Source organism: Mesoplodon densirostris, chromosome 11 (genome assembly GCF_025265405.1).
Source record: "Mesoplodon densirostris isolate mMesDen1 chromosome 11, mMesDen1 primary haplotype, whole genome shotgun sequence".
Classification (NCBI taxonomy): Eukaryota; Metazoa; Chordata; class Mammalia; order Artiodactyla; family Ziphiidae; genus Mesoplodon; species Mesoplodon densirostris.
This window is the reverse complement of record NC_082671.1, coordinates 24,635,904-24,658,413: the sequence shown is the minus strand read 5'-3', so window position 1 is coordinate 24,658,413 and position 22,510 is coordinate 24,635,904. Positions and strand designations below refer to the sequence as shown.

At 37.1% G+C, this 22,510-nt stretch overlaps 1 protein-coding gene across 2 annotated transcripts in view; it reads right to left on the bottom strand.

Annotated features, from left to right (window-relative positions):
- Positions 1-1,287: 1,287 nt before the first annotated feature.
- The window catches only part of MRPS35 (mitochondrial ribosomal protein S35), a 46,823-nt gene continuing 25,600 nt past the window's right edge, over positions 1,288-22,510 (bottom strand). Inside the window, exons 6-8 of one of the 2 annotated variants that reach the window (XM_060113842.1) lie at positions 22,165-22,274; positions 20,230-20,299; positions 1,288-2,424 (exon numbers count right to left, since the gene is read on the bottom strand). In XM_060113842.1, coding sequence (XP_059969825.1) covers positions 2,155-2,424; positions 20,230-20,299; positions 22,165-22,274 — 450 coding nt within the window. In that variant the 3' untranslated portion in view covers positions 1,288-2,154. The remainder of the gene's footprint in view (positions 2,425-20,229; positions 20,300-22,164; positions 22,275-22,510) is intronic. The other variant, XM_060113843.1, reaches the window with a different exon arrangement.

The window sequence follows — 22,510 nt, the reverse complement described above, 5'->3', positions numbered from 1 at the left end:
GACAAGAGTCTAAATAATGACAAAAAATGCTGGTTAATTATTGCTAACCTTACAATGACAGCAACGGTTACCCTTTTGAGGCAGTTTTGTATTAATCTTACAGCTCTAAGATTTTGCCATTAGGTGTCAATGCCACAGCCTTAGAGTCTTCAGGTCTTTGCTCGGAGTTAGCCAAACTGCCAAGGTTAAAAGGGCACAGTCTTCTACAAGACCACCCTTACTTGTGACACCAACTATAAGTTCGGGGGATGGGGAGTCCCCAAACCACTCACAAGTTCGATAATTCACTAGAGGAATTCACAGAACCCAATGAAAGCTATTATACTCACAGTTACGGTTTATTACAGGGAAAGGATATAGATTAAAATCAGCCAAGGGAAGAAGCACCTAGGATGAAGTTCAGGAGTGTTCCGAACTCACAGGTTTTGGTGTCCTCTGCCCGTGCAAGCAGGATGCATTACTCTCCCGGTACCAGTGTGTGACAGTACGTCCAGAGTATCGCCAACCCGGGACACTTACCGGTGCCTCAGTGTTCTAAATTTTTATTGAGGCTCCATTACATAGGTATGACTGACTGATCAATTACCTGGGCAGTTGATCTCAGCTGCCGGGTGGACTGATTTACCAAGAGACTCAAAGCCCCCCAGCCCTAAACACATGGTTGGTTTTCCTGGCATGCCTAGGACTATCAGGTGTAGCGAGCCCCACCTAAAATCCACTGTGACTGACTCCTGCCCTAACCAAAGACACTTCTATGAGGTATGACAGATTACCTCCCAGAAGCTGACGGGAGAGGCCAGATGCTCTTTGAGCAAGGTCAAATTCTTTATTACGTATCATTACTCCATCTGCTTCCGTCTTCACTGTATTATTACTACAGGACTGAGGACCCTAATCTACCCACCTCTTTACATGTTCCCAAATGACAACCTCTCCTCAGCTTCTACTGTTTTCAAATGTGTCCTTCTTCAATCCTGTTTCCACATCTGAGTTTTCCTCAACTCTGACTCTCTAAGAAATGTAACACTTCAATACACTTATGTATGCTTTAGACCTGATCTAGAAATTCAGTTGTATCTACTTTGTTTTTTATTCGCTATTTCCATCCAGTGGAATGGATGGAACTCAAGGCCCTATTGTTGTCCTTTATAACCTACGGACTCTTGGCCTTGCTAACACTAAATCATATCTTCAATTTATATAAATCTTTTGAGCAATTGTTCTGAAATTCCTTTTGGCATTTTATGTTCTCAAATTCTGTCAAGCAAAATAAGTTTTAGGCAAATACAAGCCTCCATAATTCCTTTATTTCAATTTTAAATTAATCACTTGTCGACAACTTTAAGTGGTAAGAAATGACTTACAGATATACTTAAAAGTACTGAATTGACAGCTAAATTGAATGAAATGTTTCTTAGGGCAGTTATTTTGTCATTTACTCCAATTAAATTCAAGGTCTTTATACCTCATCTCCTTCCTGAGCTGTGGAAGTTCTAGGTGGGGCATCCAGAGAGATGAATACCAGCTAATCTCCATTTCCACTTTTCTGCAAGCTTGGGCTTAGAGAAATGAGCCAAAGAAAATGGAAAGCAGGATGCTGAACAGAATTGAATCAACATAAAGTGACCCCAAAATAGAGGAATGGAACAGACTTTTTAGGTTAGAAAATACTGCCAAGGACCTGCTTCTAATGAGAATCAGCATGTGCAAAAACTCACTAGGCAGATAACAGTTATGTAGACAAAACACTAAACTTCAGTCAGGGGACTGGGTTCTGGGCCTAGCTTCCCAAATAACCAAAATCATTATTCAAAAGCAACCAAAAAGTACTAATCTGTAGGGAAAGAAATGGAGCAGGTGACAAAACAACAACATTGTATATATATGAATACTAAAGTTGTTATGGTAGAAATAAAATCCAAACACTTTAGAACCGCAAGAAATCACAGAGATCGAATTAGTCTGATTGCCCCAGTGCATAAGTAAGAAAACTTCTGAATAATCACTGCCTTTGTACATTAGGATGAAAGGAATAATTTTAACTCTGATGTAATAAAACAATGGTTTTTTAACATCTTCAACTGTATATCAAATTAGATAATGATTACATATATATCATAAAATTAATAAATCAAGGTAATTTTTCTATATAATTCATGTCAAATTTAATAGTCTCTTCACTGATTCTTTGTACTGAGAAAGGGTATTTTCATTGTCCCCCTCATTCTTAAGACTAACAACAGACTTTCTGTACTCTTCAACTTCTTCAGTACCGAGGAGCTCTTCTTTACTTAATTCCAGATTTTTCTCAGCAGCTTTAATTTGGAGAAGGGTTTCCAGGATGTTTTTTTCTGAGGAGCTATCTTTCCATACATACTCTTCCATGTCTGCTTCAGTCTTCCTTTTCTCCCATTCTTCAGTTTTCTGAAAGGAAAAAACAAGTTCTGAATTCTGAAAATTATGACTCAGAGTCTGGTCCACACTCTGTATGTACACCTTGACTGACCTCCCTTATCTAGCACTGCTGTCCACCTGCACCAGCAGCTTTGGGCTGCACACTCTGTCACATGAGCACCTCGTTACCACTCACTAATTCTACCCACATAATTTACACTTTATCTGCCCTGCGAATTGCACTTACAAAGCAACACTGCTTCCCCAAAGATGTAGAAAACTCACTCCCTGCAACGTTCCAGTCCCTAAACTCTAACACATCAAACATTTCAAATTTCTGAGGTTCCAAATAAGAGAGTTGAAAGGAGACTGTATTTATCTCTGTAACATGCCTCTGGGAATGACAGGGAAGACCAATTATTACAATAAATTTAAAATATAAAGTTCATGTGATTTTTAGTCATAATGACTTTATAAATTCTGGAATTTTGTCTTGTTATCTTTATTTTCTGTTCCTATAATGGAAACAAGTTTCATTACTGCTTACTTTTTCTTACAGAAACCATTACCATGTTATTTTAGGGAACAGTGGTAGGTTTTAGATTAATATAATTCAGATTTATGATTTAAATGAAGATGTAACACTCTGTGAAAAAAATCAAGCAACACAGCTAATATGTAATATGCCCTGGTTCAGAGAAGTGCTGAATAGCAGCCACATTCTTTCCAAATTAACACATAACAGTATTCTGAGCCACAGGCTATTATGGAATGACCCACCAGTCTTACAACTTTTGAAGGTGGTAAACGCTTCCAAATTATAAAGTTTTTAAAGTATTAAAAGTGAGGCAGACTTGTAAGGCTGTCAGAAATAGTATTTTAACTCTGAAAGCTCCTCTTGAAACAGACCACAGCTTGAGCAGACAGAGCTCCAAGGCTCCTCAGAGCCAAGTGAGCACCAAGAAGGAGGCAAACAGTCTCCAGCCATGCCACCCTCCCATCCCCACTCCCGCTTCCAAAAGCTCACGAAAAGAGAAAAGCACTAGAAATCTGTCCCTCAAAGGATAAAGAGGATCCCCACCAAAGGCAAACAAGCCACTGCGGAGGCCACCGACTCAGCAAACCCCATTCGGATCACTGAAGCCCAGGAAAGGAGCTCCTCCACCACAGAGACCCACAAGAAGAAGAAAGCCTCCTTTAATCCTTTAAACTGGGTACCCTTTTCTTTAAGAGAAACAAACTGACGCAGGGTGTTTCCTCAGACCCCAGATTCCTGAGCCAACGTGGGGTCTCTGTACTCACAGCTCCCCTACATCTGCCCCACCTCCCTCTACTGAATTTATGGCGGAGGACAATGCTCCAACTTACATTCTAGAAACATCTTATCTGGTTGAGAATCTGGTCTGCACCCTCTTTGTAGCTGGTAGGGAGGCTTTCGCTTGGCAGGGGGGCAGGGATAATATGAACTAACTTCCTGTTATGCCCCGCCCCCAGAGCCCTGTTGCAAATAACTCCTAACAGCCAAACTCTGAATTTGTACATTTTAAAAAAATAACTGACAAAATTACCCCACCATACCTAATTTTTACTGTAATATATGAGGAAGGAATAAATGTCAGCCCCTTAAAACAAAAGTGTCCGAAATTAAATATATCACCGGCCTATCTACTCTTGCCAATGCTTTAAATGTTCAAGACAATGTCATAGTTTCTCCATAATTCTAACTTACAAGTGAAATAAACTTAATTTAAGAGGTCAACAAACACATTTTATAAAGCATTAAGTAAAACAGTCACTCCATCTCATTCTGAACTGTTAGAAGACAAGAATTAAGAGACTTAACTGTTTAAAAAATTACGTTTCACCTAGGTGTTTCTGGATTTTAACTGACTTGAAATAGATGCTTCATCAGAGGAGATAACCAAAGTAAATCCACTAACAATTTTCATCATTTTTTATCTTCCCCTTATATTTGACATATACACTTCTACATTGGTTTGCCAAGGTGTGTTCAAAGGTATGCCATGGTATTGATTCCCTGAGCACTCAGGTGCCACGTGAGCCTGGTACAGCAGGGGCACCCACAAGCATCCTCCCTCCTTTATTTATCTCAGTAGAGAATTTTTCTGTATGTGCAGTGACATGAAAAAGGTTAGGAAATCCTAAACTACAGGATAATGTACATTTATACTTACTGCTGTTCTAAATAGTCTTTGGTACGGGAAAGTCACTTATATCCTGTGAAGGGCATGGCTTCCTACTAGTCCTGTACAGATACAATGCAGTGCTGGGCTTCAGCAACAAGCTAAACTAAGCTCTAGTTTTCTACATATTCTAGCTTTAGGATCCAAACTCTGCACAACGAAATATAAATTCCAAGTTAATAATAGTAACAATCCCCCAAACTGAATACTTACTATATACCAGGTACTTTAATACTTACATGTATATATTAATTATTTAATATAATTCATACTGACATATTGGGTTACATCTTGACATCTCTACAGATAAGAAAACTAAGTATTAGAGAAGTTAAATAGAGGGGCACAGTCACCTGGGAATGTTTCAGATTTTTTGTATTTTAACTTGTAAGGTTAATGCAGCACGCACACAGTAAATTTTGTAACATCTCCAGAGGTCTACGGCAGCACCCCCCAATCAAATATATTACTACTTTTCTAGCAACATGTATGAATATTCACACTAAATGGGATTAACAAAGGCTATAAATAGCTTCTCATCCATTCAGAGTTCACTTCGCCACCAAATAAGTTATGAAAAGACTAGCAATTTCCAAAGCTTTTTTCATTTCAGAATTACAGGTAGAGGGCTTTATATCTGTGATTCCCTCAAGGTTACACAGGGAGGGGTATGGCACAGTATTTACCATGGGCTTTGGTGTTTTACAGAACTGAGTTTAAATCCTACCTTCATCACTTACTAATGTGATAGGCTTGCATTTCTATAAGAACTGACTCCCCAGAACTGTTCTGAGGATTAAAAGAAGGAAAAGCTACATACTTAGAGTACCTGGCTCACAGTAAACACTAAATAACCATCTACTACTAATATCACAACTTATTAAGAAGAAGAATAAATAAGAGTGGGATTCAAACCCTTGCTGGCACACCTCCAAAATCTATGTTCCCATGTCAAGGGCGCCACTACCACCATCAAGCAGTAAAGCGAAACTTTAAAGGTAAATATAAACACAAGAAGTGTCCAAATGTTTTGCCATCATTATTCCCACTCACAAAATCATATGACTGATATTTATCAAATGTAGATTAAAAAATACAGAAACAAAAGGTCTATTTATCACTGATAGAAAGGTAATATTTTTCATGCTTATTACTTCTTGATAAATGTTATCACTGATTAGATTTAATTTTCTCAGTTAATAGCCTGTTCTGTAAAAATAACTGAATTATCTCCAGTTTTCCAGCAGTCTCCTTTGGGTGAAGGCTTTTTATGTCTAACCAAATGTAGAAAACACAAAAACACACACAGAGAGAATTTACCTCTTTTTTTTTTTTTTTTTTTTAAGTGGGTAGGAGTTTATTAATTAATTAATTTATTTTTGCTGTGTTGGGTCTTCGTTTCTGCGCGAGGGCTTTCTCTAGTTGTGGCAAGCAGGGGCCACTCTTCATCGCGGTGCGCGGGCCTCTCACTATCGCGGCCTCTCTTATTGCGGAGCACAAGCTCCAGATGCGCAGGCTCAGTAGTTGTGGCTCACGGGCCTAGTTGCTCCGTGGCATGTGGGATCTTCCCAGACCAGAGCTCGAACCCGTGTCCCCTGCATTAGCAGGCAGATTCTCAACCACTGCGCCACCAGGGAAGCCCCCGAGAATTTACCTCTTATAAAGACCTGTCTCAAGAAAAAGAAAGCTAATTTTTTGAAGTCCTGTGTTACATGTATCAATAAAAAAGATCTTTAGAATTTCTGTTTTTCAAGCAGGAAAAATAAAGATTAATTGTTATCACTATATTTACCTTTTGAGGGAAATCTTTTCTAGTCATTAATACATAAGTTTTCACAGATGGCTGCCATCCAAATGGGGCTTATCAGTGAAGAAAGAACCGAGCTAAATGGAAGAGCTGTTGGTTTAAATGATGTATTAAGAAGCAATCCCAATGGACCCTTCATAGGGACCCCTTGAATTCTGGCTCCTGGTTCGGTTTGGCTAATGGGAGGCACCAGCAAGAGACCTAGAGAATGATGGAGAGTGAGGTCAGGGCTGTCCTTCCCAGCTCTCTCCCTGATGGAGGGCATGCCCCACAGTTCCTGTCAGGTGGCCCATCCATACAGCTCTCTCTCCGGTTCTGCAGCACCTCCCTCCCCTGCCCCTTCAGATATGCGGTGTGATGGCACCCCACTCTCACCGCCCCTGAGAACTGCACCCTCACTTGTTTCTGTTACTGAACCTTTATAAAATGTCTCCTTAATAAAATATCCTGAAAATGAAGAAAAACAAAAAAGCAATTCCAAAATCATCTTCTAGTAATGATAAAAAGGTAATAACATTGCATATAATGCTTGTCACTTCAGAATATTTTTCATATAAGAGGTATAAATATAAAATCCTTGAGGGAAAAAGAACTCCAAATTTCTTTCTTTTAATTTTACATTATGATTTCCACTTTCAAATAGGATGTAACAGGTAACAGGATGCCTCTGCTTTGGCTACAACTGGAGAAAAGCGAGGTAATCAATATGCCAGAGAGTTTTTTTTTTAATTCATTTATTATTTATTTTTGGTTGTGTTGGGTCTTCGTTGCTGTGCGCGGGCTTTCTCTAGTTGTGGTGAGTAAGGGCTACTCTTTGTTGCAGTGCGCAGGCTTCTCATTGTGGTGGCTTCTCTTGTGGAGCAGGGGCTCTAGGCACCTGGGTTTCAGTAGTTGTGGCACGCAGGCTCAGGAGTTGTGACTCACGGGCTTAGCTGCTCCACGGCATTGGGGTCTTCCCGGACCAGGGCTTGAACCCGTGTCCCCTGCATTGGCAGGTGGATTCTTAACCACTGCACCACCAGGGAAGTCCCACCAGAGTTTTAGAATCAATTAGGACTAGATGAATGTGAATTCCAGGCTGCAAGCATATGGGGAGCATCCTTCTGAAAATCCCTAGCCATTTTCTTCCCTGAGTCCATTTTCCAAATCTGTATCAGACTGGCCCTTGGCCCACACAGAGGGGCTCTACTCGGGAAAAGAGAAATGAGCAAGGTTTGAGCTGTTACCCAGGGCTTGTATGACAGATTGGAATTGAAGAGCCCCAAACATGACTGGTTTTAATTCCGGGGCTACTTAAGGGAAGCTGGGGAGGCTGAATCAAGTTTCTGAAGAGCAAATCTCCTATAATCTCATAGTGTTTAGGAGACAAAGTCCTACTAGAGGGAGGAAGTCCTATTTCACACAACCAATCTCCCTCTCAAGACATCTTCCAGATTCTGCTGCAAGGGCTAGAAGTTAACAAGTTAAGCTCAAAACTTCTGAAGAACACAAGTGACTCTTAAGCAGACTTTGAGATGTGGAAGTGGACTCACCAAGTTCCCAATCAAAATGCCTGAGAAGAGACAAAGGTGAACTAAATCTTAAAAAACTGTAACCCAGCCCTGCTCCAGCTCAATTCTGATTGCATTAAAAAGATAAGCCCCTGACCCTCTCTGCACTAGAGAAAAAAGAGGAAATTCTTTCTGATGGACGACATCAATTGGAGCTTCTATGGGTCTTTTACATACAATGTCTGGCATGCAAGAAACAATTACCAGACACTTGAGACATTTGAAGAAAGGAAAATTAATCAATACTTGTGATATTTGCTGCGTGTCCTTCTAAATTCGTTTTTTTTAAAGCACAGCTATGATTACATTTCATTTATAATTTCGTACCCTGACTTGTAATTCACTGCCAAATTTTTATAGCTTCTGAAATTACACCCAGGATTGAAGTGGGCAATTGTTTAAGAGTTTCTTTTTTTGTAGTGTAGCTGACATGTATTAATTTTAAAGCATAAACAATAACATATTCAAATTACTGGGGGGGGGAATTAAAAATACTAATGTAAGCTCAAATTGATCACCATTCAGGCAGTTTGATTAGTTTGTAGACTTCAATTTTAATAACTTAACTATTAAACATTTACAATTTCACCACTTAACTTATGTATGTATACAATAAATATACATATATACAGTCTCTTTTCTTCCCTGCCTACTATGAGAGAACCTGCTCTGACTACAGCCCTAGAGGAAGGAACCTTCCATTCCACATGATCCTGTTCTCTTTTCTCCGCAGCTGGCTCAATTATTTACTCACTCATTTGTTCACTAAGTACATATTTATTACACAACTACTGTCCCAGGCACTGTCTTGCCCTGAAACTGCCAATCTAGTAGGAAACCTAGAGTTGAGGAGGAACCGGGCAGATGAAGACTGTGATCCCAGCAGAGGAAAGAGCATCCATAAAGGCTGGAGGCAGGAACGAGCTTAGGACATTCAGGCCTGAATGAAGGCCAAGGTGAGGAAAGTGACATGGGATGAGTAAGCACCTTACATATATTAATTCATTTAACTTTCATAACAACCCTATGAGGCAGTACTATTACTACCTGTTTTCAAATCAGGAAATTGAAGCCCAGAGCAATTAAATAATCTGCCCCAAATCATACTGCTTCTTAGTGGCAGAATGTGTTCCAAGGAACATAGAAACACGGAAAAAAGAACAAAAGAATAACTTAATTTGACCCCATCATCTTTTTTCTCCTTGTAGGCATGAATTCAATACAAAGAAGAACACAATAGCTACTTCATGCAATGGTCAGTGAACTCCAATCTAATAGAAAGCAAAGAAGTATCTGTTCCACTAAATACACATATGTGTCACCTTCTACCATCTTATTTATAACTCCCTTTGCCTAGAACATGAATCACAGTAATATTCCACTTCTCATGATTACAAGTAAGGCATTGTGCTAGATGAGGAAAAACAGTTTTACCAATTAAAAAAATTCAAGTTACTTGAAAATCATAAAAAATAGGAAGAAGTAAATATCCATAATGGATTAAAAAGCTACTGCCAATACTTTTAGTTATCAAAGCTAAATTTTTAACTGAGTATGTCAAGGAATTCAATTCAAATCAGATCAGTTTTTAAAAAATTTACTGAATGCTGATATGCCAGACATTGTACTAGATGCTGGGAATACAAAGATGAATGAAATACACAGTCCTGTCCTCAGTGACCTCACAGTCTAATGAAGCTGGGCAGACATGTATACAGGCAATTACCATAAAAGCAATAAAAGGAATGCTAACTGACAGAGGGAGAAGGGAAAAAGGATGGGAAGAAACATCTGAGACAGGTTACATCTGAGGTGTATTAAAGGATTCCTATGAATTTGCAAGTCTGATCAATTTGAAAAGGGATTATAAGCAAAGAAAACAGCTTATGCAAAGTTATGAAAGAACACATTATGTTCATTATGGTACAGGATACATAAACTACAATTCCTGAGTAGCTGGTAATGAGGTGGTAAATTGCTGTGAATAGACATACTAAGTAGTTTAGATTTTATGCTAGGTAATGGGGAACCACTGAAGGATTTTATAAAGGGATATGATACAGCAGTCTTGCTTTTTAGAATAATTACTTTAACAGCAATCTGGAACATGGATGAGACAGGAAAATCAATAAGGCTATTATAGTTATTCAGGTAAACAATGATAAAGACCCATATCAGGATAGTAGCAGTAGGGATAAAGAGGAGAAAATAGTTTTAACAGATATTTAAAAGCTAAAACTGAAAAGACCTGGTGACTTATGAGATATCAGGGGAGAGGGGGAGGGAAGAAAACAGTGTAACTTTCAAGGTTCATGACTTCAGCCACTGGGTGGGAATTTTTCTTAATGGCCTTTAAGTATATGATAGGCTCCTGAGCATCAGATATAAAATGAAGTTTTACCTGAAGGCATATAGATATGAGAAGTGTTACTTTACTGTATCATCAACCCACTCAAGAACAGCTGCCTACTGCCTACCACGTCAAGTCAAAAAAACTCTATGTTAGTGTATAGGAGTGCAAGAGATTTCTGTGCATTAATTTTGTATCCTGCTACTTTACCAAATTCATTGATTAGCTACAGTAGTTTTCTGGTGGCATTCCTATACACTAACAACGAAAAATCAGAAGGAGAAATCAAGGAAACACTCCCATTTACCACTGCAACAAAAAGAATAAAATACCTAGGAATAAACCTACCTAAGGAGACAAAAGACCTGTATGCAGAAAACTGTAAGACACTGATGAAAGAAATCAAAGATGATACAAACAGATGGAAAGGTATACCATGTTCTTGGAATGGAAGAATCAACATTGTGAAAATGACTATACTATCCAAAGCAATCTACAGATTCAATGCAATCCCCATCAAATTACCAATGGCATTTTTCACAGAACTAGAACAAAAAATTTTACAATTTGTATGGAGACACCAAAGACCCCGAATAGCCAAAACAATCTTGAGAAAGAAAAACGGAGCTGGAGGATCAGGCTCCCTGACTTCAGAGTATACTACAAAGCTACAGTAATCAAGACAGTATGGTACTGGCACAAAAACAGAAATATAGATCAACGGAACAGGATAGAGAGCCCAGAGATAAACCCACGCACATATGGTCACCTCATCTTTTACAAAGGAGGCAAGAATATACAATGGAGAAAAGACAGCCTCTTCAGTAAGTGGAGCTTGGAAAACTGGACAGCTATGTGTAAAATAATGAAATTAGCACACTCCCTAACACCATACACAAAAATTAACTCAAAATGGATTAAAGACCTAAATGTAAGGCCAGACACTATAAAACTCTTAGAGGAAACAGGCAGAACACTCTTTGACATAATCACAGCAAGATCCTTTGTGATCCACCTCCTAGAGTAATGGAAGTAAAATCAAAAATAAACAAATGGGACCTAATGACACTTAAAAGCTTTTGCACAGCAAGGGAAACCATAAACAAGACAAAAAGACAACCCTCAGAATGGGAGAAAATATTTGCAAATGAAGCAACTGACAAAGGATTAATCTCCAAAATATACAAGCAGCTCATGCAGCTCAATATGCAAAAAACAAACAACCCAATCCAAAAATGGGTGGAAGACCTAAACAGACATTTCTCCAGAGAAGACATACAGATTGCCAACAAACACATGAAAAGATGCTCAACATCACTAATCATCAGATAAATGCAAATCAAAACCACAATGAGGTATCACCTCACACTGGTCAGAATGGCCATCATCAAAAAATCTACAAACAATAAATGCTGGAGAGGGTGTGGAGAAAAGGGAACACTTTTGCACTGTTGGTGGGAATGTAAATTGATACAGCCACTATGGAGAACAGTATGGAGGTTCCTTAAAAACTAAAAATAGAACTACCGTGTGACCCAGCAATCCCACTGCTGGGCATATACCCTGAGAAAACCATAATTCAAAAAGATACATGTACCACAATGTTCACTGCAAAACTATTTACATTTGCCAGGACATGGAAGCAATCTAAATGTCCATCAACAGATGAATGGATAAAGAAGATGTGGCACATATATACAATGAAATATTACTCAGCCATAAAAAGGAACGAAACTGAGTTATTTGTAATGAGGTGCATGGACCCAGAGCCTGTCATACAGGGTGAAGTAAGTCAGAAAGAGAAAAACAAATACTGTATGCTAATGCACATGTATGGAATCTAAAAAAACAGTACTGATCAACCTAGTGGAAGGGCAGAGATAAAGACACAGACGTAGAGAATGGACTTGAGGACACAGCGGGGGAAGGGGAAGCTGGGACGAAGTGAGAGAGTAGCAGTGACAGAGTAGCATTGACATATATACATTACCAAATGTATGGATGGCCAGTGGGAAGCTGCTGCATAGCACAGGGAGATCAGCTTGATGTTTTGTGATGACCTAGAGGGGTGGGATAGGGAGGATGGGAGGGAGACTCAAGAGGGAGGGGATATGGGGATATATGTATACTTATAGCTGATTCACTTTGTTGTACAACAGAAACTAACACAACATTGTAAAGCAATTGTACTCCAATAAAGATACTAAAAAAAAAAAGAATTCAAAAAAAAACTATGCATGTATGATACACAAATACTTCCTTTTTCTTGCCCTTTTCATTCTAATTCCCATACCACACCCTCAGTGCTGACACTAAGTCCATGTACAAAAACTGTCTTAAAAGAGATATACCAACCTTTTAATCAGTTTCTTTATTAACAATACTCAAAGACTAGGGAAATTATTCACAATCAAGAGCTCAGCAACAGAGCCTTTAGAATAAAATATGTCTGGGTCTCACCTCTAGATATTTTGATTCTGCAGGGAATCAAATTTCTAAGCATCTGTAGCTCAGAAAAGCTTCACAGGTGAGTCTGATGCAAGCCCCAGCTGAAAACCGGTTATGGAGACAGATAAATGTTCAATTAATAGCTAAGTCTGAGAACTAGCAGCTGAAGTTCGGGTTTGATTTCATCTCTTTTATTTCCTAATATTTTATCAAGGAGGTCAAAGTTGAATAAAGCTAAGTAATATGATACCATGGAAAGCATATTAAACTGTGAAGCTGCAGTTCAGGTCTCAGTTCCTTAGGTTCACAAACTCTGTGGCCTTGTGCAAAATGCTTGATCTCTCCTCTAAGTCTTCATTTCTCAGTGAATATAATGAAGAAGTTGTAACAGATAAATTTTTTGACTCCTGATCTTTAAAGTTAGCGCTAATTTAAAATGGGTGGCCATGCTAAATGCTTCTGTTGTTAAAAAAAAAAAAGACACAGTATTTTAAAGCACTTTAAAAAAATGGAACAACTCCTCCTTCACCCCCACCCACTTTTTGGCTTCCTTTTTGTATTCATCCAAGGTGATCATTTGAAACAGCACAGAGGTGAAAAAAAGTCAGAGACAGAGACACAGTTGACTCCCCAAGCAACACCACAGATCCACTTTTAAAACAAAGACCAGATGTTCCATGTGTCTGGAATCAAGTGAAAGGTAACATGCAAACCCTCTTTACTGGTACTAGTCTATCACGAATGCTCAGACTCTTCATGGTAGCTCAATTAATATGTTTAACTAGTTGTTTTTCTTTAATGAAGACTGTAGTATTAGTTTATGCATAATTAGTTAATATGTAAGTTTATGCATAAGTACATTCCACCTTAAAGAGATGTATCTTGCTAGGAGTAGCCAATATTATCCTACAGATTCCATTAACATATTAACATTGTCAAATATAAATTAGCATCATGAATTAAACTCACAGAAGCAAATGTTTGTAGGGAACTTCCAAAATAATACAGCATTAGAACACTTTTCCTTTAAATATTTGAAAAAACACATAATCAAATGAAAAACAAACCTGACTATGTATAGCCCAAAATCATACATCCATGAAAATTAAGTATCTCAAACTGTTGCAAAGATATTTCTTAAAATTTGGGCATAATTATTGATTATTAATAATTTTATTAATAGATCATTAAAAAGCTATACCAGTAAGCTAATTATTGCTAACATCTAACAAGTATGCTACATTTTAAATTATTGAAAAGGGAGTTTCTTTGTTACTCTGTCACTTTACTTTTTAAGTTGAAAACCTACTTCAAAAGTCCATTTTTGGATCTCCAAAAGAATAGACAATGTTTCAATGGCTGTTATTAAACATTTAGTTTAATATTATTAAATGTTATTAAACATGTAGTTACCTAGCACTGACCCAGATATTCTGAAGAACAAAATACAGTAAGTAAGATCAGATGCATGTTAATGAGAGTCTTACAAGATTAGTTAAAAGGACAAAACATACAGGGAAAAAAACCCATGGAACATGGACTAAGGCAACTTTTGTAGTCAAGAAAACAAGACAGTATAATTTGCTATCTATGCAGAGTAGGAGTCAAAGAATAAGAGGCTCAAATATATCTGATAAAGGATTAATATCCAAAATATATAAAGAACTCATACAACCCAATAGCAAAAAAAAAAAACCTGATTAAAAAATGGGCAGAGGGGGCTACCCTGGTGGCACAGTGGTTGAGAGTCCGCCTGCCGATGCAGGGGATGCAGGTTCGTGCCCCAGTCTGGGAAGATACCACATGCCGCGGAGCGGCTGGGCCCGTGAGCCATGGCTGCTGAGCCTGCGCGTCCGGAGCCTGTGCTCCGCAACGGGAGAGGCCACGGCAGTGAGAGGCCCACGTACCGAAAAAAAAAAATTAAAAAAAAATAAATAAATAAAATAAAAAATGGGCAGAGGATCTGAATAGACATTTTTCCAAGAAAGACATTCAGGTGGCCAAAAGACACCTGAAAAGGTGCTTAACATCACTAATCATCAGGCAAATGCAAATCAAAACCACAATGATACCACCTCACACCCATCAGAATGGCTATTACCAAAAAGACAAGAAATAACAAGTGTTGGTGAGGATGTGGAAAGAGAACCTTTGTGCACTGTTGGTGGGAATGTGAAGTGGTGCAGCCACTATGGAAAACAGTATGGAGGTTCCTCAAAAAACTAAAAACAGAGCTACCATATGACCTAGCAATTCCACTTCTGGGTATTTATCTGAAGGAAATGAAAACTCTAGCTTGAAAAGATATCTACACCTCCATGTTCACAGAAGCATTATTTATAATAGCCAAGACATGGAAACAACCTAAGTGTCCATGAATGGATGAATGGATAAAGAGTAAGTGGTGCATATATATGCAATGGAATATCATCCAGCCATAAAAAAAGAAGGAAATTCTGCCATTTGCGACAACAGGGATGAACCCTGAGGGCATTATGCTAAGTGAAATAAGTCAGACAGAGAAAGACAAACACTGTTATGATCTCACTTATGTGTGGAATCTAAAAGAACAGAAAAGAAACAAAAAAACGCTGAACTCACAGAAGCAGAGAACAATTGGTGGCTGCCAGAGGCTGGGGGTGGGAGGTGGGCAAAATGGGTGAAGGTGATTCCAGTTATAAAATAAGTAAGTCATGGGGATATAATGTACAGCCTGGTGACTACAGTCAAGAATGCTATATCGTATACTTGAAAGTTGCTAGGAGAGTAAATCTTAAAAGTTGTCATCACAGGAAAAAATTTTTTATTAACTTTGCGTGGTAATGGATGTTAAGCTGACATATTGTGGTGATCATTTTGTTTTATATATATGCGCACACACACACACACACACACACACACACACAAAATCATTATGCTGTATACCTGAAAATAAGATATTACATGTCAATAATATCTCAGTTAAAAAAGAGAGGTTCGAGTGGGTATCAAAGCCTTGAAGGATATACAAGAAAAAAATAAGTAGAGAAAAATAAAAAATTAAATAGTAAATTATATAACCTTTATAACATTTTTTATAATATTTATTACTAAACCAACTTGCTTTTACTAGTGTTCCTCAACAGAAGAGACAGTGTTTTCTCCTTAGGTATTAATCTCCATATCCAACAACACCAAGCAAATAAGAGGCAACCAGTAAACATTTGCTCATCAAACAGTTCATTTTAATGAAAGCACACTTAATATTTGCCATGAGAATGGCTTACTCTTTCATAAACACTGAAACACTGAAAGAGGGGCCTTTTCACACACCTAGTAAAATGCTACTACATCAGTTCAATATTGCCCTCTGGATACAAATCTACACTCTGTAAATAAGCTCTACTACCTGTTCACAGCCTGGCTCTGAATTATTTTTCAGTCTCATCTCCTCCCTCTGCCCTGTTGGTCGTGTACCCTGGCCACACCAAGCTTCTGCCTGCTCTCTAAACCCACCAGGCCTAGAGTCCTTCACCTACCGCACACTCCTACCCATCTTCCAAAACCAGTCACCACGTCCATGATGCTTCAAGGGAGAATTAATCCTTGTATGCGCCTCTCACAGCACTATGTTCCAACCTCTCTTACCTAGTGAAAAAGACTATATTATAACCACCAAATCCCTCTAGGAATAAAGGTACCTAAAACAGAGGCTCATTCATTTTGATAATCCGAACGATACCTATCACTGTACCTTGTAAACAAGAACAAAATCATTGATGAAGGCTAAGAAAAGAAAACAATAAACGTCATTCAAGCATTCTCTGATATAACCTGGAAATCTATGTGTATGTGAGCACACACAAAAGATCACTATGAACTCATAAACCACTAGACTAAATGGCAATTATGGCTCTGCAAAAGGATTCATCATTTTTATCAGAAATACTTGCAATAAGGTCCCCTTTAAAAATAAACTCTGAGTATAAAATTATCCCTTTTATCCATTTTGTTACATGACTTTTCAGAACCACTTTAATACAAACCTAGATATATTTCTGACTGGCAACAAGACTATCATGAAGTCCACATTAGACAGCCAAAAATTCAAATTTTAAAAAGCAACCATTAGTAATTAAATATCAAAATCACCCAAGAACCCTTTGAATCTGATTTCAGATCTCTACATTTTCTAAAGCAAATGTTTATTTTCTTTCCCCCACCACTGTCTGTGTTTTAATTTATCTTTTGTGCAAGTCACTTTGGAAAATGCTTCATTCAATCATCTCTTAACCAAATCACTTGTGGAAGGTTTAAAGAACAACATGCAACAAATTTAACATTTATTATCAGTTGCGGCAGAATGTGAGTCAGATACATGTTGTAAAAATTCAAATACAACAGGGCACAGAGCTGACTGGATCTGCATCAAGTCTTTGTCAAGTTAAATGTGAGCTATACACAGAAATTGGAAATAAATGAATTTGAAATTCTAAGATAAATCTTTCTTCATTTCAGTAGTTAACAACGTTAATAGCCACCATTTAATGAGCACCCACTATTCACCAGACATTTCACATAAATTCTCCCTGATCTATCCAAAAGCCCTTAATCTGAGCCTGACGTTAAATGAATGGCCAAGGTTACACAGTTAACAAGTAGTGGGATTCAAATCCAAATCTGAATGGTTCCAAAGATCAAAACCTAATTCACTTCTATGCTAACACTGTGTAATACTGAAATATTAAACCAAATTTCTACACGTCTCTTTGCTTCTTTGAACAGCTGAAGAATAAATGGTTTAATGTATATCTGTTTCTCAGTACCTTCTTAGCACTGCAATAATCATTCTGGAAGCATTACTAAGACTCTACGCCTGAAGTCTAGGCTTTGTGAAGTCTATGCCTTTTGAATATGAAAATTAATAAAGAAAACCTCAATTAAAGTTAAGAGTTGGGAATGGCCTGTAGAGGGAGCTCTCATGCATCCTCACACTCCATTATTTGCATGCACTGACCTTCACTTACACGCCCCACTGGAGGAAGCACACCCTGCACTCTCAAACAGAAGGTGCAACTACTTTACAATCCCAAAGGAAGAATTTCTCCTTGCTCAGCAACAGCCCAGGCAATGAGAAACATCTCAGTTCTGTAAATGAAGTCATCACCACCCTAAACTCCTACTTTCCTCCCTTGAACTTTCATTTAGAACAGCCCCTCCCAACTCCCTCCTTTCCCCTATAAAAGCAGGCTCCCTTTTCTTTGTTCTCTGGACTTATCTACAGGTTCACCATAAACTGCATGTCCCAAATAGCAATTCTTTGCTCTTCCCGAATAAACCCATTTTATTGTTTTAGAAGTCAACAACTTCTACTTTAATAATTCTATATAGTTAAACTGTTTTGAATAGCACACCACAGTAACTTTCTTATATTGGTCTAAATGCATATCTTTTCAGAGAAGTTTCAGCATTATGTTACATAAAACTACCAACTACTTTCTCTCAATGCTACTTAGAGGTAACCTCCACAGAGCTTAGCTTTTAGGTATTAAATGCTCTGAAACTAGCCTTAAAAATAAAGGAATGAATTAAAAGGGGCTCTTTAAATATGTGATTAAATACCAGGTGGTAACATCAATTTCAAGTATGAATTCCACGCTGGTGAAGGAAAAAAGTTTCAATTCAATAAAAATTCTGTTCCACCAGCTCTGCAAAATTTCATGGCTCATCTGCATTCTCTTAAAGCTTCTTCACTGATGATACTTGTTTAGAAAGGATCAAGAGCCAAGTTTAATATAGGAATTATTTAATTATGTTTAAGACAGTTGTATGTGGCTACTTACTCTGGCATCAAAGTAATTAGCATTAAGATCAAAGGCTTCTTGCATGAATCCAGAATACAAACTTGTTTGGATTTTATGTCATGGAACCACAGAAAGAATCCAGTAAGTCAACTTTCACTGAATTTATTTATGCCTGTCATTTCCTTTGGGGCAAATTCATTTTACAGGCTGCTGGCAAAATAAGAGACTCAAAACTGGTTGGCTTTTATTGTTTGGTATTAACTCTTTAAGCAGCAGCCATAGAGCTGAAGCTAATTCAGCCATGTTGCTGGTTCAAAAGGGAACTTAATGACCTCAAGCCAAAGACATTTATAAAATCAGTTGACAGGAAAGAGATTAACTGCTATTATGATGTTGCTTCTGAAGCTAGGAACTAGAAAATCGCGATGAATTATGATAATTAGAATACCTCAAAAGCAGAGAAGAGCTACCAGCTACTTTCTGTTCTTTACTAACCTCGCGACAAAGTTTTATTTTTTATTTTAATTTTCCACTCATCCCCTTGTGCTACAACTGTTTTATTATTAACATCAATGAAATCTGTAAGAACAGCTGTACGTGTTCACAGAATTTCTTAGGGATGAAAGGAGATTCCAAAGATCATCTAATGCAACTAACTAACATCCAAAGAGTACGTTCCTTTTGTCATATCCCCACTAAGTAGCCAATGGATGGAACATCTTCTACCTATTAAAGCAGCCCACTCTATCTTTAGATGACTCTTGTAGAGAGATTTTATTCAGTAAATAAATCTGTCTCACTATTGCTTCTACTTTGCTGTACCCTTAAAAGTCATGAAAAACAAATCTAACTCTTCTTTCATATGAAGTCCTTTGAGCATCTAAACAGAGTGACTCTTTCTCCAGCTACCCCCATTCCTTCAAATGTTCCCAACATGAAATGCTATTAAGTCCCATGTCTATGTTGGGCAAGCTTCAAAAATTTTAATTTGTGTGCATATCTAAAATTATTTCAATTTTTAAAAATATTATATAAAACTGAGTTACCAAAACATATTTGTTACCAACTTTAAATGAGTTGATGCTCATTCACAGCAAAATCTTCCTCATAAATGTGTATATTTATACTAAACTCAATAAATTTAGTCAGGCACAAGACTGTTTTTATACTATTTAAATAATTAATTGCCCTTAATTGTCTCTAATGTATACCAGTGAAATGTTCACATGAAAGGCTATTTGATAACTAAGATTTAAATAAACATTTAAAGTAACTTTCTACAAAGTTTGGGAGCTTTGTTCTATAGTTTATTTGAATAACAGGATGAATTATATAGTTCAAGTAATATAGATGATGATCTCCCTTCCATAACATTGACAACTTTCACCTAAAGTCATACAAACAAACAAAAAGTAAAAAATTCTGAATTTTTTAGCCTAAGTCAGAAACTCTGAACTTTAAAGGCATTTTAGTCATCTGATTTCTGAAGGTCCTCAGATGGACTGAATTATCTATTTCAAGATCTTCACTTTCAATGTCAGTAGGAGTTATCTATAACATTTCACATGTCCTTAGCTTAAATAGTGGTTCATTAAACACTCATCTGAGTGCTGGCTACACAGACTGTTTTGAAAGGTTAACATATCCAAATTACAATGACAAAGTTATTAAACATTCATACACAATCACTTACCCAAGACTCATGGTATAAAACTGTTAGTAGATACATTGCATAATCATAATTCTGTCTCTTTAAGGGGCACCTTTAAAAGACAGAGAGAGGGAGGAAGTCAAAATTCTAAAAATTCAGTACATGGAAAAATTTGCAAAGTATACAAATACTAAATACAAAGGATAACTTATATTCAGGAATTCCCTATCTGACTTAGGAAAATTCCGTTATTGGAATAAAAATGATCTATGTAGTTTATGACTTGAGGATATTGAACACTGATGTTATTTTTACTTTTATTTAGAGGATATCTTTGCTTTCATCACTAACAAAGTTATTTATATCTGATAATAGCTTTACACTATTTTTAATATGAATGTGTCCAATCCAAGTGTCCTTCACGATCTCAGGGCTAAGAGTCTGAGATGGTGTGAACATACCTGCTGAGTTCATTTAAAGAATACAGAGAGACTGATGCTAATCTAAATGTTCACCCTGATTTCCCCAGAGCTGATTCTTTTAAAAATGAGCTACACTACACAATGCTATAATTTTTTGCTATCATATTTAAAATGAAACTAATGACCTAATATTAGATAAAATTTCTACATAAATAAGAGCTGGCATTAACTTTCAGGCTAATAAAATAATATAGAAAAGGAAATAATTACTTCTAATTTCTTTAAATATAAAGTTATTATGACAATTGACTTTAACTGGACTCTGTTTATTCTGTACTTAGGTTTAATAGTCCTCTATTCTACAAAGTTGTTACCATAAAACATACACACACACACACACAACACACTGACACTTATAAATTTAGCAAAAAAAATTATCAGAAACTTACAGAATTTCTAACATTTTAAAAGTATTTTAAAAAATTGCACAAACTGGGCTTCCCTGGTGGCGCAGTGGTTGAGAGTCCGCCTGCCGACGCAGGGGACACGGGTTCGTGCCCCGATCCCGGAAGATCCCACATGCCGCGGAGCGGCTGGGCCCGCGAGCCATGGCCGCGGAGCCTGTGCTCCGCAACGGGAGAGGCCACAGCAGTGAGAGGCCCGCGTACAGCAAAAAAAAAAATAATAAAATAAAATAATAAAATAAATAAATAAAAAAAAAATTGCACAAACTAAAAACACAGCATTATTTTACATTCTCTAAAGTTAAAGCTAGCAAAAAGATATTATTCATAAATTTCAATTTTATTTCTCATATATGGTAATAATCTAAAATCACAGTTCCCAAGCTTTTCCCACCTCCACACTGTTGCCATCTCTGTATGTATGTCATGCTACTTCTTTATACCACTAAGAAGCAAAACATAAAACCTAATTGATATTGACACCTCCAAATGCTTTGAAATTAGGATAAGGAGGGAGAGAGGATATCTGCCCACTTGTTTTTCTTTATATTTTGACATAATTTAGAAACAACCAAAGAATAATTCTAGAAATAAAATAACCATTTAGCAAAAACATACCAATAGCCTTTCTTTACCTCAAATGACCTAATTTATAAATTCATATACAATAAATTTAATACTGCTTTTACAAACTTCTATGCTAGCACTGAAATTCTGCTTATTTACAAAAATACCTTGATGAATTTCCATATTTAATTTAATAATTTTGATTTTGAAATATAAGATTTCTATACTGTGACTTTGCAGAAACCTGTTTAAGTATTACTCACTGGCAAGCGATTCTTCCATTTCCGTTTAACATCTTCCCTGCATTTTACATAAACAAATATATTAAAAATAACAATTTAACTCAGCTAGGCAAGCCTCTCCATGCACATAAAGATCACAGCAACAGGAGGCTAGTGTGAGGATATTAAAAATATGAATGAGACAACTTCTCTGACCTAACAGGTTAATACAAGGACTGCCAGGGGACTGGAGAACAATAAAGCAACACATGTGACAGATCTGCTGAACTTTTCTTCCTTTACCTATCTGTCTTGATGGTAAGCACATCTGTGCTCTTGCAGTATCGATCTCCTACAAGTTTAATAAGTTTCTTCTTTGCGTGATCATCTAAATTCAAACTGGAAAGTTTAACCTTAAAAATACAAGAAAAAAAATTTTTTTAATTACTTTATATACTTTGTATAATGAGAAAACAGTGGCAAAATTATTTATACTAACATCAAAAGAAACTTTTTCAAACTCCTTCCTTTACAGAATTAGTAATTCACAAGTATCATGAAGCCTGATCTTACTCATGGAAAAAAAAAGCGGGAGCAAAGTGTTTGGAGTTCTTTGAAAGTTCTGGGCATTAGTACCTTTCCTAAAAGA